At 37.9% G+C, this 17963-nt stretch overlaps 1 protein-coding gene across 1 annotated transcript in view; it reads left to right on the top strand.

The window, feature by feature from the left end:
- Nucleotides 1-17963, top strand: part of ANO3 (anoctamin 3) — a 452166-nt gene that overhangs the window by 294109 nt on the left and 140094 nt on the right. The window contains 1 exon segment of the mRNA XM_055549165.1: nt 17699-17857. Within this exon segment, the coding sequence (XP_055405140.1) occupies nt 17699-17857 (159 nt within the window).

Genomic DNA, 17963 nt, shown 5'->3' on the forward strand with positions numbered 1-17963 from the left:
AAAGTCCATGTGGCATCACCTGCTGCCAAGACGTCATAGGCTATCTCTGGGCATTAATGAAATCAGTATTTATTAGTTGTAAATTGATTGAATCCCATAGTTAGTAGTGGTTTTTAATAGGAAGCCATAAATTACCTGATATACACATGCATGAGTCTGGGTGAAGAGAGCAAAAGGAAAATAGGAATAACACCTCACTGAGCTGAGAGGGTTTATAAAATGCAGTGCTTAAGAGCTGGTGCTTCGTCTCATCTTGCCTGAATTCTAATTCACGCTATGGCTGACAGACTGGCTGACCTTCGACACTGTTGCCTGATACATGTAACTGAGCTAATGACAAAACTGCTATATTGAGTTCCTATACAGGTTAAATCAGTAGTGTATCAGTTCAGTTCAGTTCAGTCGCTCAGTCGTGTCCGACTCTTTGTGACCCCATGAATCGCAGCATGCCAGGCCTCCCTGTCCATCACCAACTCCCGGAGTTCACCCAAACTCATGTCCATTGAGTCAGTGATGCCATCCAGCCATCTCATCCTCTGTCGTCCCCTTCTCCTCCTGCCCCCAGTCCCTCCCAACATCAGAGTCTTTTCCAATGAGTCAACTCTTCGCATGAGGTGGACAAAGTACTGGAGTTTCAGCTTCAGCATCATTCCTTCCAAAGAAATCCCAGGGCTGATCTCCTTCAGAATGGACCGGTTGGATCTCCTTGCAGTCCAAGGGACTCTCAAGAGTCTTCTCCAACACCACAGTTCAAAAGCATCAATTCTTTGGCGTTCAGCCTTCTTCACAGTCCAACTCTCACATCCATACATGACCATAGGAAAAACCATAGCCTTGACTAGACGGATCTTTGTTGGCAAAGTAATGTCTCTGCTTTTGAATATGCTATCTAGGTTGGTCATAACTTTCCTTCCAAGGAGTAAACGTCTTTTAATTTCATGGCTGCAGTCACCATCTGCAGTGATTTTGGAGCCCAGAAAAATAAAGTCTGACACTGTTTCCACTGTTTCCCCATCTATTTCCCATGAAGTGATGGGACCGGATGCCATGATCTTTGTTTTCTGAATGTTGAGCTTTAAGCCAACTTTTTCCACTCTCCTCTTTCACTTTCATCAAGAGGCTTTTTAGTTCCTCTTCACTTTCTGCCATAAGGGTGGTGTCATCTGCATATCTGAGGTGATTGATATTTCTCCCGGCAATCTTGATTCCAGATTGTGTTTCTTCCAATCCAGCGTTTCTCATGATGTACTCTGCATATAAGTTAAATAAGCAGGGTGACAATATACAGCCTTGACGTCCTCCTATTCCTATTTGGAACCAGTCTGTTGTTCCATGTCCAGTTCTAACTGTTGCTTCCTGACGTGCATACAGATTTCTCAAGAGTTCTCAGGAGGCAAGTAAGGTGGTGTGGTATTCCCATCTCTTTCAGAATTTTCCGCAGTTTATTGTGATCCACACAGTCAAAGGCTTTGGCATAGTCAATAAAGCAGAAATAGATGTTTTTCTGGAACTTTCTTGCTTTTTTCCATGATCCAGCGGATGTTGGCAATTTGATCTCTGGTTCCTCTGCCTTTTCTATCTATATCTATGTGTATATATGTATATATAAGTGCTTGACTAAATGCTTAGCATATAGAAAAGCTTTAATAAATGTTAGCTGCAGTTATGACTATTGAATCAATCTATCATCAGATATAGATATCAATGCCCAGTAGTACAAGGTTAGAAGCTAATTCAGTGCATGATTTATTCTTATACTTCTTTAATTAAAACTATTAAAAATTCTCTATTTCCATATGCATTGCCATCAGTGGTAATTAAAACTGCGATTAAAATATATTGTGCTTTCCAGGGCCCTTGGTTTCCTAGCTTAGCAATAGTTGAGAATATAGAGAATACAAAGACCTTTCCATTTGTTTTTTAAAGTCTGCCTCAATATCAACATCTGTGATATGGGAAAAATAGCACTTACCTCTCAGTTTTGTGACCGTGAAATGTGTCAATATATGCAGACTATGTAGAGGAGTACTTGTTTTCTGCCTAGCTTGTATTAGTATTTTTTAAATATTGGTTATTATTTTATTATAGCAGTTATTCCTGCTAGATTGTAATAGGGCTGGAATACAATCAGTTAGAGATTCTGCCATCTAATAAACAGTACTTCAGAGTTACTAATTTAGGGAAGATTTTTATTTCTGATGTCTACACACTAGAGGTGGAGTTGACTTTCTGTAAGGAAGTGAAAAGACAAGCCTTGATCAGCAGTGAAGTCAGGCTGTGTCAGATTTTTTTGAGATTCCTCAGAAGTATATTTAGAGATGATTTGCATAGAAAAATTTGAATAATAATAACATCTCTTGCATGTTTTAAGGTAGGTGCATTAAAATCTGTCAGTCCATTCATTTATGACCTAAGTCAAATCCCTTATGTTAATACAGTGGAAGTGACTGGCATCAAAGGATTAGATCTGATAGATGAGTACCTGAAGAGCTATGGAGGAGGTTCAGAACATTGTACAGGAGATGATGATCAAAACCATCACCAAGAAGAAGAAATGCAAAAAGGCAAAACGGTTGTCTTAGGAGGTCTTACAAATAACTGAAAAAGAAGAAAAGCGAAAGGCAAAGGAGAAAATGAAAGAAACAGCCATCTGAATGGAGAGTTCCAAAGAATAGCAAGGAGAGATAAGAAAGCCTTCCTAAGTGATCAATGCAAAAAAATAGAGGAAAACAAAAGACTAGAGATATCTTCAAGAAAAGTAAATACCAAGGGAACATTTCATGCAAAGATGGGCACAATAAAGGACAGAAATGGTATGAACCTAACAGAAGCAGAAGATATTAAGAAGAGGTGACAAGAATACACAGAACTATACTAAAAAGATCTTCATGACCCAGAAAACCAGAATGGTGTGATCACTCACCTAGAGCCAGACATCCTGGAATGTGAAGTCAAGTGGGCCTTAGAAAGCATCACTATGAACAAAGCTAGTGGAGGTGATGGAATTCCAGTTGAGCTATTTCAAATCCTAAAAGATGATGCTGTGAAAGTGCTGAACTCAATATGCCAACAAATTTGGAAAACTCAGCAGTGGCCACGGGACTGGAAAAGGTCAGTTTTCATTCCAATCCCAAAGAAAGCCAATGCCAAAGAATGCTCAAACTACCACATAATTGCACTCATCTCACACTCTAGCAAAGTAATGCTCAACATTTTCCAAGCCAGGCTTCAGCAGTATGTGAACTGTCAACTTCCAGTTGTTCAAGCTGGATTTAGAAAAGGCAGAGGAACCAGAGATCAAATTGCCAACATCCATTGGATTATAGAAAAAGCAAGAGAATTCCAGAAAAAAAACATCTACTTCTGTTCCACTGACTATGCTAAAGCCTTTGTATGGATCACAGCCAACTGTGGAAAATTCTTCAAGAGATGGGAATACCAGACCACCTTACTTGCCTCCTGAGAACTCTGTATGCAGGTCAAGAAGCAACAGTTAGAACTGCACATGGAACAACAGACTGGTTCCAAGTTGGGAAAGGAATATATGAAGGCTGTATATTGTCATCTTGCTTATTTAACTTACATGCAGAGTCCATCATGTGAAATGCTGGGCTGGATGAAGCACAAACTAGAATCAAGATTGCTGGGGAAAATATCAATAATCTCATATGCAGATGATGCCACCCTTATGGCAGAAAGCAAAGAGGAACAAAAGAGCCTCTTGAGGAAAGTGAAAGAGGAGAGTGAAAAAGCTGGCTTAAAACTCAACATTCAGAAAGCTAAGATCATGGCATCTGGTCCCATCATTTCATGGCAAGTAAATGGGGAAACAATAGAAACAGTGAGAGACTTTCTTTTCCTGGGCTACAAAACTACTGAAGATGATGACTGCAGCCATGAAATTAAAAGACGCTTGCTCCTTGGAAGAAAAGCTATGGCCAACCTAGACAGTGTATTAAAAAACAGAGACATTACTTTGTCGACAAAAGTCCATTGAGTCAAAGCTATGGTTTTTCCAGTGGTCGTGTATGGATGTGAGAGTTGAAACATAAAGAAGGCTTAGGGCTGAAGAATTGATGCTGTCGAACTGTGGTGTTGGAGAAGACCCTTGAGAGTCTCTTGGACAGCAAGAATATCAATTCAGTCAATCCTAAAGGAAATCAACCCTGAATATTCATTGGAAGGACTGATGCTGTAGCTGAAGATCCAATATTTTGGCCACCTGGTACAAAGAACTGACTCACTGGAAAAGGCCCTGATGCTGGGAAAGATTGAAGGCAAGAAGAGAAGGGAATGACAGAGAATGAGATGGTTGGATGGCATCACTGAAATGATGGACATGAGTTTGAGCAAGCTCCAGGAGTTGGTGATGGACAGGGAAGCCTGACGTGCTGCAGTCCTTGGGGTCACAAAGAGTTAGATACGACTGAGTGACTGAAATGATTGAAATATGTATGTAGAGAAAATTAAAACATTTTTATTCTATAAGTACAATTTTAAAAAGTAAAGTTTCTGTGATAGAAAAATCTGAATTTTAGTCTAGTACCATTTACTAAAATTCCATCTATGTGTGGAATTTCTTGTGAATCAGTGTATGATGTGTGTTCTGTTGATTTGTTTTTCTTAATAGGGATTGTTTCTATTATTTTAAATTTTGTGGGTTTTTTGACAAGACTACTTATTTGTCTGAAATGGAAAAAAATATTAAAAATCATTTTTCCTCTATAACAAGTATGGCCAATAACAAGAGCTATTATGAAAAATGGTTTTACTCTGAAATAAATTATAGCTACATACCAAGGCTCCTTGGCTGTTTCTCTAATTAAGGAATGTAAAGCTAGAACTTCTGAGGAAAACATGGGATCAGATAGCATCTGGACTGCTCTCTTCTAGTTTTGTATTAAAGATAGCCAAAAAAATACAGAAACACAAAAACAAGCACCACCACTGGAAACTAATAGGAAAGGTTTTCATTATTTGAAGATTTGTAGGATATGATTAAGCCTGGAATAGACACTTGGCCTTATTAACTAACCTGCCTAATGGCCCCAAAATTGCAGAAGGGAGTTGAGCTAACTTGGTCCATGATGTAGCCTTAGTTTTGGGCTTCAGGGGTCACAGAGTCTAAGAAACTAAACACTGGCTCCCCATCTCAACAGGCACAGTCTTCTGAGTGGGCCAGAGTCATGCTCTGCCTCCTCTGCTCTTCCCCATCTATGCCCCACTCGCTAACTTCAAAGAAAACAAATACCCAGGAAATGGGCATGGCAGTAATTGGTTGAATTCTAAATACCAAAATTTTGATAAAAATAAGTGTTGGGGGCAGGGAGGACAGAAACTAGTAGCACCTGAGATTCTGGTATACTGGGGAGAGTTTATTTTTTCATAGACCAGGATGTCTTTAAAGAACAATAGTAGTAATTATTATTTCTAAAAGATTGGAAAAAACACTTATAAAGTAGGGGTAACTTTACTATTGGTAGAGATTTAAACTGATTTAGAAGGTAGTTTGGCATGCTGCTGTTAAGTCGCTTCAGTCGTGTCTGACTCTGTGTGACCCCATAGACGGTGGCCCACCAGGCTCCCCCGTCCCTGGGATTCTCCAGGCAAGAACACTGGAGTGGGTTGCCATGTCCTTCTCCAATGCATGAAAGGGAAAAGTGAAAGTGAAGTCACTCAGTCGTGTCTGACTCTTCATGACCCCATGGTGTGCAGCCTACCAGGCTCCTCCATCCATGGGATTTTCCAGGCAAGAGTACTGGAGTGGGGTGCCATTGCCTTCTCCAAGTTTGGCATTATCTGCTAAAGTTGAAAATGAGCATTCTTTGTGACTCACCAGTTTTTCTCCTAGGTACATACTAGAAATGCATGCCCAGGTGTATTTTAAGGTATACACGAGAATGTCTATTATAGCTTTATTTGTAATAGGCAATACTGGAAACAGCCCAAATACCCATCATTAGAAGAGAGCATAAATAATTAATTTTTGTTGTGTTCATATGGTAATATGACAGTGAAAAAATAACTACTAATGTATATGAAAATCAGGGATAAATTTCACACCCATAATATTACATGAAAGAAGCCAGACACAATAGATTGCTCATTATACATTTACATAAAGTTTAAAAAACTTAAAGAGAGTATCCTTTGAAGATAAAGCTAAGAGAAAGTGAGATAATAATACCATAAATAATAGGATTATGATTATTTTAGAGGAGGAGGATGTGGAGGGCATAATGATTGAGAGAGAAGGTTAATGGGGTATTTATTGTTTCTTGGAGTAGTTATAAAGAGGTTTGTTTTATAATAATTATTATGCTTTTTTATTGCACTCTTTATTTCATAGTAAATCATGTTTCATAAGTACCTGTGAAGGATATCTGCTTTCCTTTACTCTAGTTCTATATTCACAATAACATCCTTTGGCATATTTATCTGTTTCTGTCTATCTTTGTCCTGAGAAAGATAACATTCCAAAATGTGGAAGGGTTCATTTGACTCATTAGAAAACAAGAAAAATTCTAACAGGAATTAATATATTGCCTGCATTTTTATCTTGTTTTCTTGTGATAATCGCGAACATTTTTAAAAACTTTGTCAAGTGAGTCAGATTATGTTGAGAGTACTCTGTATGCAATGTCCAATTTAGTCATAACAACAATCTTACAAGGTTGATATTTTTATCTTAACTTCAAACCTATAGGAATTGAGGCTAAGCAATGAAATTAAATTACATGTCTAAGAACACAGTAAATCAAAACCCATCTCTGTCTGATCTGGATCTTAATACATTAAGCAATGTGTCATACTGCATTTTACTAACTCAAAGGTATGGTTAACAGATAATCAGCCATTACTTACAGATTAGTGACAAGATCTAATTTTGCAATGGCCTGAGAAAGGACTGTAGTAAATTCACTGAGATAATATGACCCTTAATGGCTTCTGGTACCCATTAATCTGGTTTCCTCTGGCTACACCTTGACATTTTTTAACTCTGTAGCTCAGATCTCTCCTACTGCACATGTTAGATAGCATTGTAACTAAACATCTCCTTGCCTATCACTCCATGTGAAAATGTGAAAGTTTTAGTCTCTCAGTTGTGTCTGACTCTTTGTGACCCCATGGACTGTAGCCTGCCAGGCTTTTCTGTCCATGGGATTTCCTAGTCAAGAATACTGGAGTGGATTGCCATTTCCTTCTCCAGTGGATCTTCCCAACCCAGAGATCAAACCCACGTCTCTTGTGTCTTCTACATTGCAGGCAGATTATTTACCCACTGAGCCACTGGAGAAGCCAATATATATGCTAAAATCAGAAAATATTCAGTGTCTTCTTATTTTTATCCCTGGAGTTTAGCACAGCACCAGCACACATTAGGTGTTCAATAAATGCTTGTTAGATCAACAAGAATTAATGTTAGGAAAAATATACATTTCACAAGCAGTTGCTGTCATAATTTTATTTGAAGAATACCCTAAAATGCATTCTCATGCAAATAAGCAGGCTTTATTGCTATTTGGCAAATGGGCTAAAATCTTTGCAAACCTGAGTCATAACTTGCACATTCTTAAGATCTTCTTTAGGAAGTTGAGCTTTTTTGAAAGTCCCTGTGCTTCATGGTTTGCAATGCCTTAAATAATTTAGTGGTTTTCAAAATTGTTGAAAGATTAGGTACCTGATGGATGATCTGCATCCAGCTTCTCAGAGAGAAGCTGATTTTATTCTGTCTTCTGGGAAAAATAAACATGAAAAATTTGGTGTTAAATTGGATACATTCCACGTTGTAATTGGAAAGCATTTCACTGTTCTAAATGAGTTTTGATTTTATGTATGAACAACCATTATTATATCAAACAAAGAAGTTCTTTTGGTGTCTAGATACAATGATATATCTAAAAAATTTCCTGTCAATTCTGCATTTAGGCAACATATTTGAACAGGGTTAATAAACATCTTGGTTAATGGTTGACATGTATGTATTAAAATATAATACATGTGTGCATACTCAGTTGCTCAGTTGTGTCTGACTCTTTGTGACCCTGTGGACTGTAGTCTACCATGCACTTCTATTCATGGAATTTTTCAGGCAAACATACTGGAGCGGATTGCCATTTCCTTCACCAGGAGATCTTCCCAACCCAGGGATTGAACTTGCATCTCTTCCATCTCTGCACTGGCAAGCGGATTCTTTACCACTGAGCCACCAGGAAGCGCAAAATATAATACTCTAAGCTTAAATTATGTAGAACCTATGTTGTGTTCTCTATACATAATTCAGAAGAGGTTTCCAAATCTTACCATACTTCTTTTTTTCTTTCTTTTTTAAAAAATTAATTTATTTATTATAATTGGAGGCTAATTACTTTACAATATTGTAGGGATTTTTGCCATACATTGACATGGGTGTACATGTGTTCCCCATCCTGAACCTCCCTCCCACCTCCCTCCCCATCCCATCCCTCAGGGTCAATCCAGTGCACCAGCCCTGAGCACTTTGTCTCATGCATCGAACCTGGACTGGTGATCTATTTTACATATGATAATACACATATTTCAATGCTATTCTCTCAAATCATCCCACCCTCACCTTCTCCCACAGAGTCCAAAAGTCTGTTTTTACCTCTGTGTCTCTTTTGCTGTCTCATATATAGGGTCATCATTACCATCTTTCTAAATTCCATATATATGCTTTAATATACTACATTGGTTTTTTTTTCTTTCTGACTTACTTCACTCTGTATAATAGGCTCCAGTTTCGTCTACCTCATTAGAATTGATTCAAATGCATTCTTTTTAATAGTGGTGTAATATTCCATTCTGTATATGTACCACAGCTTTCTTATACATTCATCTGCCAATGGACATCTAGGTAGCTTCCATGTCCCGGCTATTGTAAACAGTACTGCGATTAACATTGGGGTACATGTGTCTCTCAATTCTGGTTTCCTCACTGTGTATGCCCAGCAGTGGGATTTCTGGGTCATATGGCAGTTCTATTTCTGGTTTTTAAAGGAATCTCCACACTGTTCTCCATAGTGGCTGTACTTGTTTGCATTCCCACCAACAGTGTAAGAGGGTTCCCTTTTCTCCACACCCTCTCCAGCATTTATTGTTTGTAGACTTTTTGATAGCAGCCATTCTGACCAATGTGAGATGCTACCTCATTGTGGTTTTGATTTGCATTTCTCTGATAATGAGTGACATTGAGCATCTTTTCATGTGTTTCTTAGCCATCTGTATGTCTTCTTTGGAGAAATGTCTGTTTAGTTCTTTGGCTTGTTTTTTGATTGGGTCGTTCGCTTTTCTGGAATTGAGCTGCAGGAGTTGCTTGTAAATTTTTGAGATTAATTCTTTGTCAGTTGCTTCGTGTGCTATTATTTTCTCCCATTCTGAAGGCTGTCTTTTCATCTTGCTTATAGTTTCCTTCGTTGTGCAAAAGCTTTTAAGTTTAATTAGGTCACATTTGGTTATTTTTGTTTTTATTTCCATTACTCTGGGAGGGGGGTCATAAAGCATCCTGCTGTGATTTATGTCAGAGAGTGTTTTACCTATGTTTTCCTCTAGGAGTTTTATAGTTTCTGGTCTTACATTTAGATCTTTAATCCATTTTGAGTTTATTTTTGTGTATGATGTTAGAAAGTGTTCTAGTTTCATTCTTTTACAAGTGGTTGACCAGTTTTCCCAGCACCACTTGTTAAAGAGATTGTCTTTTCTCCATTGTATATTCTTGCCTCCTTTGTCAAAGATAAGGTGTCCATAGGTGGGTGTATTAATCTCTGGGCTTTCTATTTTGTTCCATTGATCTATATTTCTGTCTTTGTGCCGATACCATACTGTCTTGATGACTGTAGCTTTGTAGTAGAGCCTGAAGTCAGGCAGGTTGATTCCTCTGTTCCATTCTTATTTCTCAAGATTGCTTTGGCTATTTGAGGTTTTTTGTATTTCCATACAAATTGTGAAATTATTTGTTCTAGCTCTGTGAAAAATACTGTTGGTAGCTTGATAGGGATTGCAATGAATCTATAGATTGCTTTGGGTAGTATACTCATTTTCACTATATTGATTCTTCAGATTCATGAACATGGTATATTTCTCCATATATTTGTGTCATCTTTGATTTCTTTCATCTATGTTTTATAGTTTTCTATATATAGGTCTTTTATTTCTTTAGGTAGATTTATTCCTAAGTATTTTATTCTTTTCATTGCAATGGTGAATGGAATTGTTTCCTTAATTTCTCTGTTTTCTCATTGTTAGTGTATATGAATGAATGGGATTTCTGTGTGTTAATTTTATATCCTGCAACTTTATTATATTCGTTGATTAGCTCTAGTAATTATCTGGTGATATTTTTAGGGTTTTCTATGTATAGGATCATGTCATTTGCAAACAGTGAGAGTTTTGCTTCTTCTTTTCCAATTTGGATTCCTTTTATTTCTTTTTCTTTTCTTATTGCTGTGGCTAAAACTTCCAAAACTATGTTGAATAGCAGTGGTGAGAGTGGACACCCTTGTCTCATTCCTGACTTTAGGGGAAATGCTTTCAATTTTTCACCATTGAGGATAATGTTTGCTGTGGGTTTATCATAAATGGCTTTTATTGTGTTGAGGTATGTATCTTCTATGCCTGATTTCTGGAGGGTTTTTAATCATAAATGGATGTTGAATTTTGTCAAAGGCTTTCTCTGCATCTATTGAGATGATCATATGGTTTTTATTTTTCAATTTGTTAATGTGGTGTATTACATTGATTGATTTGCAAATATTGAAGAATTCTTGCATCCCTGGGATAAAGCCCACTTGTTCATGATGTATGATCTTTTTTAATATGTTGTTGGATTATGTTTGCTAGAATTTTGTTAAGGATTTTTACATCTATGTTCATCAGTAATATTGGCCTATAGTTTTCTTTTTTTGTGGCATCTTTGTCTGGTTTTGGTATTAGGATGATGGTGGCCTCATAGAATGAGTTTGCTTGCCATATTTCTTTATCATCACTTTGAAAACTGCTTTTCTTTTTTGCCTGATCAATTGGTCAAACTCTTTATTCATAATTTAGAATCATAGAATAATTAGATACTAAGCTAGAATCCTAGTTAATAGAGTTTGATTGTGAACATGTTTACAAAGATACAAGAACTGTTAATATTACCTAAGGTCACTTATTATAAAAACATAAAATATGTAGTTTTTTTTTTATTTTCAAATTGTAAGTTGATTCTATGGGAGAGTTTAACATTTATTTTGCTTAATCTTAGAGTAATGAATAATAACTATCAGAGTTCCACTTTCTTAAAAATTGGAAAAGCACATAAAATATTTTAAAAGCTATCTTACTGTCTCATAATTTTCCTACCAAACAATCATTTGACTTCTAGATCATCTCATTGAAAGATTTTACCTTCACCTGGACTAAATATGTTATTATTAATTTAAGGTCAGGTGATACTTAATAGCAAACACTCTCTTCCAACAACACAAGAGAAGACTCTACACATGGACATCACCAGATGGTCAACACCGAAATCTGATTGATTATATTCTTTGTAGCCAAAGATGGAGAAGCTCTATAAAGTCAACAAAAATAAGACCAGGAGCTGACTATGGCTCAGATCATGAACTCCTTATTGCCAAATTCAGACTGAAATTGAAGAAAGTAGGGAAAACCACTAGACCATTCAGATATGACCTAAATCAAATCCTTTATGATTATACAGTGGAAGTGAGAAATAGATTTAAGGGCCTAGATCTGGTAGATAGAGTGCCTGATGAACTATGGAATGAGGTTCGTGACATTGTACAGGAGACAGGGATCAAGACCATGCTCATGGAAAAGAAATGCAAAAAAAGCAAAATGGCTGTCTGGGGAGGCCTTACAAATAGCTGTGAAAAGAAGAGAAGTGAATAGCAAAGGAGAAAAGGAAAATATATAAACATCTGAATGCAGAGTTCCAAAGAATAGCAAGAAGAGATAAGAAAGCCTTCTTCAGTGATCAGTGTAAAGAAATAGAGGAAAACAACAGAATGGGAAAGACTAGAGAGCTCTTCAAGAAAATTAGAGATACCAAAGGAACATTTCATGCAAAGATGGGCTTGATAAAGGACAGAAATGGTATGGACCTAACAGAAGCAGAAGATATTAAGAAGAGATGGCAAGAATACACAGAAGAACTGTACAGAAAAGATCTTCACGACCCAGATAATCACGATGGTGTGATCACTGACCTAGAGCCAGACATCCTGGAATGTGAAGTCAAGTGGGCCTTAGAAAGCATCACTATGAACAAAGCTAGTGGAGGTGATGTAATTCCAGTTGAGCTATTTCAAATCCTGAAAGATGATGCTGTGAAAGTGATGCACTCAATATGCCAGCAAATTTGGAAAATTCAGCAGTGGCCACAGGACTGGAAAAGGTTAGTTTTTGTTCCAATCCCAAAAAAGGCAATGCCAAAGAATGCTCAAACTACCGCACAATTGCACTCATCTCACATGCTAGTAAAGTAATGCTCAAAGTTCTCCAAGCCAGGCTTCAGCAATACGTGAACTGTGAACTTCCTGATGTTCAAGCTGGTTTTAGAAAAGGCAGAGGAACCAGAGATCGAATTGCCAACATCCACTGGATCATGGAAAAAGCAAGAGAGTTCTAGAAAAACATCTATTTTTGCTTTATTGACTATGCCAAAGCCTTTGACTGTGTGGATCACAATAAACTGTGGGAAATTCTGAAAGAGATGGGAATACCAGACCACCTGATCTGCCTCCTGAGAAATCTGTATGCAGTTCAGGAAGCAACAGTTAGAACTGGACATGGAACAACAGACTGGTTCCAAGAAAAGGAGGACGTCAAGGCTGTATATTGTCACCCTGCTTATTTAACTTATATGCAGAGTACATCATGAGAAACGCTGGACTGGAAGAAACACAAGCTGGAATCAAGATTGCCGGGAGGAATATCAATAACCTCAGATATGCAGATGACATCACCCTTATGGCAGAAAGTGAAGAGGAACTCAAAAGCCTCTTGATGAAAGTGAAAGCGGAGAGTGAAAAAGTTGGCTTAAAGCTCAACATTCAGAAAACGAAGATCATGGCATCTGGTCCCATCACTTTATGGGAAATAGATGGGGAAACAGTGGAAAAGGTGTCAGACTTTATTTTTCTGGGCTCCAAAATCACTGCAGATGGTGACTGAAGCCATGAAATTAAAATACGCTTACTCCTTGGAAGGAAAGTTATGACCAACCTAGATAGCATATTCAAAAGCAGAGATATTACTTTGCCAACAAAGGCCCGTCTAGTCAAGGCTATGGTTTTTCCTGTGGTCATGTATGTATGTGAGAGTTGGACTGTGAAGAAGGCTGAGCACAGAAGAACTGATGCTTTTGAACTGTGGTGTTGGAGAAGACTCTTGAGAGTCCCTTGGACTGCAAGGAGATCCAACCAGTCCATTCTGAAGGAGATCAGCCCTGCAATTTCTTTGGAGGTAATGATGCTAAGCTGAAACTCCAGTACTTTGGCCACCTCATGTGAAGAGCTGACTCATTGGAAAAGACTCTGACTCTGGGAGGGATTGGGGGCAGGAGGAGAAGGGATGACAGAGGATGAGATGGCTGGATGGCATCACTGACTCGATGGACGTGAGTCTGAGTGAACTCCGGGAGTTTGTGATGGACAGGGAGGCCTGGCATGCTGCGATTCATGGGGTCACAAAGAGTCGGACATGACTGAGCGACTGAACTGAACTGAACTGATACTTAATACTAGACTAGTATTAAGAGGATTGTATACTTTAGGCAAAATAAAATGCAGATGAAAAATTTTATATAACCTTATTTTAACTCCGTCTTTGTTTATATTATCATGGGAATGCCTGGAGGCAGTGGGTCATATGTATAAAACAAAGTGTAAGCCAGGCCTTTGCAGTTCTGATATAATTTTGTGATCAATCATCTTATTCTAATTTGATTTGTGTTAATGTTGGAGGAAAGAGGATGAGAAATTACTACATGATCTTTTAATGGCATTATATTTTTGAGCTAATTCCTGTCTGGATACACATTACTATGGATTATTCCATTCTTTCCATTCCCTTCTTTTCTTCTATCCTTCCTTCCTTCTTCCCATAAATATCTATTGATGCCTACTGTGTGTCTGGTTCTGAGTTAGATGTTTGAAATACTCTGTGAACAAAACAGTAAGAAGTTATTTACCTTTGTAAAATTTATATTCTAATAGAATAAAGTAGACAATAAAAAGATAACAAATAAATAATTTAGTGTTATATAACATGTTGGAAGCAAAGCTATGACCAACCTAGAGAGCATATTAGAAAGCATTGAGAGATAATACTTTGCCAGCAAAGGTCCATCTAGTCAAAGCTATGATTTTTCCAGTAGTTATATTTGGATGTGAGAGTTGGACTATAAAGAAAGCTGAGTGCTGAAGAATTGATGCTTTTGAACTGTGGTGTTGGAGAAGACTCTTGAGATTCCCTTGGAATGCAAGGAGATAAACCAGTCAGTCCTAAAGGAGATCAGTCCTGGGTGTTCATTGAAAGGACTGATGATGAAGCTGAAGCTCCCATACTTTAGCCACCTGATATGGAGAACTAACTCATTGGAGTTCAGACCCTGATGCTGGGAAAGATTGAAGGCAGGAGGAAAAGGGGATGACAGAGGATGAGATGGTTGGATGGTATCACCGACTCGATGGACATGAGTTTGAGCAAGCTCTGTGTGTTGGTGATGGACAGGGAAGCCTGACATGCTGCAGTCCATGGGGTTGCAAAGAGTCGGACATGACTGAGCAACTGAACTGAACTGAACGTGTTGAAATTTAACAATCGTTAAGAAAAATAGGTTAAGGAAAGTAGGATCAAGAGTGGAGTATAATGGAAAACAGCTGAAGGGTCTCGAAGAGAGGAGTTACATAATGTAATTTATAATGTGGAGGATCACTCAAGTGTCTTAACTGTCATGCTGAGAATAGATTTTAGAGAAGCAAAGTTAGGAGCTAGGAGATGAGTCAGACTATTGTGGTAATGTCGTCAATAGATGACATATCTTAGAACAGAGTAGTGATGAAGATGTTAGAAAGTGATCAGATTCTAAATATATTTTGAAGAATGTTCCAATGATTTGCATGTTAGATGGGTGAAAATAGAGGAAACAAAGATGACTTGAGATTTTTGATCTGAGCAATTTAAAGAATAGGTTTGAAGCCAATCAAAATAACAAGAGTTTGGGGGAACATTTGCTTAGATAAAATAAGGAATTCCATTTTGGACAGTCAGCTTTGATATGTCCATTAGACATCCAAGTGAAATCTCTGGAGTGGTGGCGGCAAAAGCATTCTAAAGTCTGAAGTTAATTATGTCTTCTCCAGCTATTAATCCTTAGTATCTCTACCCTGTAGGAACTATAAATCATAGGCCTTTTAAGGGGTTAGCCCTCTATTACTGCCAAACCCCAGACCTAGTAATGTGTACCTACATAGGCTTGTCTTTTTCAATATAGTTGTCAAGACCACCATCAAATAGGTGAGAGTTCTAGTTTCACTATTTCCTTTTCCATGACATCTGGGATGCAACTTAACCTTTTTGGCTTCTATGTACTCATGTCAATATCTACCTTAAAGAATTATGAGAATAAATCACTCGGCACATTGTGTGGCACTTTAGTAAGTTGTCAGTTAGTGATAGCTATTATTATCATTATTATTATGGGCTTCCCTGTTGGCTCAGATGGTAAAGAATTCACCTGCAATGCAGGAGACCTGGGTTTGATCCCTGTGTTGGGAAGACCCCCTGGAGGAGAGCATGGCAACCCACTCCAGTATTCTTGTCTAGAGAGTCTCCATGGACAGAGGAGCCTGGTGGGCTACAATCCATGGGGTTGCAAAGAGTCGGACATGACTGAGCGACTAAACGCAGCACACGTTATGCAACTACAAGGCGGTGGTGACTCTGCTTGAGTTGTTACTTAGTCACGTTATAGTATCCAATAAAGTAATCCTGGGACTCTCAAGACCTTTTTATTCACTGGAGAAAAGAATGTGTAAAGTCTTCTTGTCCTTGAGCCTGGAAGTCTCTGCTCCTGCTGCTAAGTCAATTCAGTTGTGTCTGACTCTGTGTGACCCCATAGATGGAAGCCCACCAAGCTCCCCCATCCCTGGGATTCTTCAGGCAAGAACACTGGAGTGGGTTGCCATGTCCTTCTCCAATGCATGAAAGTGAAAAGTGAAAGTGAAGTCGCTCAGTCGTGTCCGACTCTCAGTGACCCTGTGGACTGCAGCCTACCAGGCTTCTCCATCCATGGGATTTTCCAGGCAAGAGTACTGGAGTGGAGTGCCATTGTCTTCTCTGGATGGAGTCTCTAATACCCCTGAATTCACAGACTTGAACCTATTTTCTCCAAGAAGACAGCTCCTGAGCCACCTGACCTGTTCCTGTAGGATTACAATCACTCAGATATCAGTTTTGTTGCTTCACTTGGATGACTTATTGGCCACTAGGTTACTCTGGTCCTCTTTTTTTTAAACCTTAAGCTTCATATATGTCCTAAGCAGGCTCCTCCAAATAAGTTTGAGATGCCTTTTTTTGAAATTATCAGTTAACTCTCAAAATGTTAAGACATTTTTTAAGCTCAAGAATGCCTGTATGGGAAAAATGGGACTGAGATTTGGTACAGATAATCAAATAGCTTGATAGGAAACAATGGAAAAAGAAGGATAATGTATCTAATAGCTAAAAACATGGACCAGGAATAAAAATTGAATTAAAGTAATATTGCCTGCCTGGCAATTGTTTACTGACAAAGTGCCAGCTCCCGAAAAAAGGCCATTACAAAAATCAGGTGATTGCTAAAATTAATTTTATTAAAGTTACAGCAAGTAAGGATATCATCTGGGTAGTCTTAGTAGTGTTTTACAGAGATGAAGTTGGGAAAGAGTTTTCAGAGGGTTCTAGGACCTGGGCTGGTAGGTATTAAGGTAAATCTTGCAAGGCAGGCAGTTGGTTGAAAATTGGGCAGCATCTGTGAAAAACAGCTGGGATAGATGGACAGAGCAAGATGAGTACCTTAAAGATCTTAATAAGCACATGGTGAGTCTTAGTAAGTAGGTGGTTGTCATCAGATCATAGTCTTATACTCTGGGGGGAAGTATTTCTTGGAACAAGCAGTTCAGAAATTATTTTTTGGTGTTGTTGAACATAGGTTAGGGAAATAATGCCTCATCTGAGTATCATTTCATGGAAGAAATTATGTTAATTTCAGTTCTTAGTACTTATGTTGTTTAAGCTTTGTTGTCTTTATTTTTGAAAGGCAAGTTTGAGTTTTAAGTAAGATAAAACATGTAAAACATCTATGTCTGGGCCTGATTTTGAGCAAATGTTCAATGTATGTTGGCTGTTATAATTTTTATAGGGTTTTATTGAATAAAACATAGACCTTCAGATGCTAACATCAGAGAATCCATGTTCTGGTGTCAGACTAATTTCAAATCCTAGAACATCACTTGGTAGCTTTTTTCCTACTGTAAGGTGAAAACTTTAAAATTTATCTTTTCATGTCTCATAATTGAAATGTAAAAAATACATTTTTACATTGGATTGCCAATGTTTGAACAGAAGTATGAAAGCTGAATGTGTGTGCTTATCTAACCCACACTATTAACAACCATTGCTTTATTTGCAGAATGACATGAATTACATAGCATCCAGTGGACTTCTATTCAAAGATGGCAAAAAGCGGATTGATTACATCTTGGTTTATAGAAAGTCAAATATACAATATGACAAAAGAAACACATTTGAAAAGAACCTCAGAGCGGAAGGCTTAATGTTAGAAAAGGAGGTAGGTGCTTTAATAATATTAGCTATATGATACAATGTGCTGGAAGAGATATGATATTTTACATTTCAGTATAAAAGGTATAACGTATGGCTTTTAAAAACATATA

Source organism: Bubalus kerabau, chromosome 15 (assembly GCF_029407905.1).
Source record: "Bubalus kerabau isolate K-KA32 ecotype Philippines breed swamp buffalo chromosome 15, PCC_UOA_SB_1v2, whole genome shotgun sequence".
Classification (NCBI taxonomy): Eukaryota; Metazoa; Chordata; class Mammalia; order Artiodactyla; family Bovidae; genus Bubalus; species Bubalus kerabau.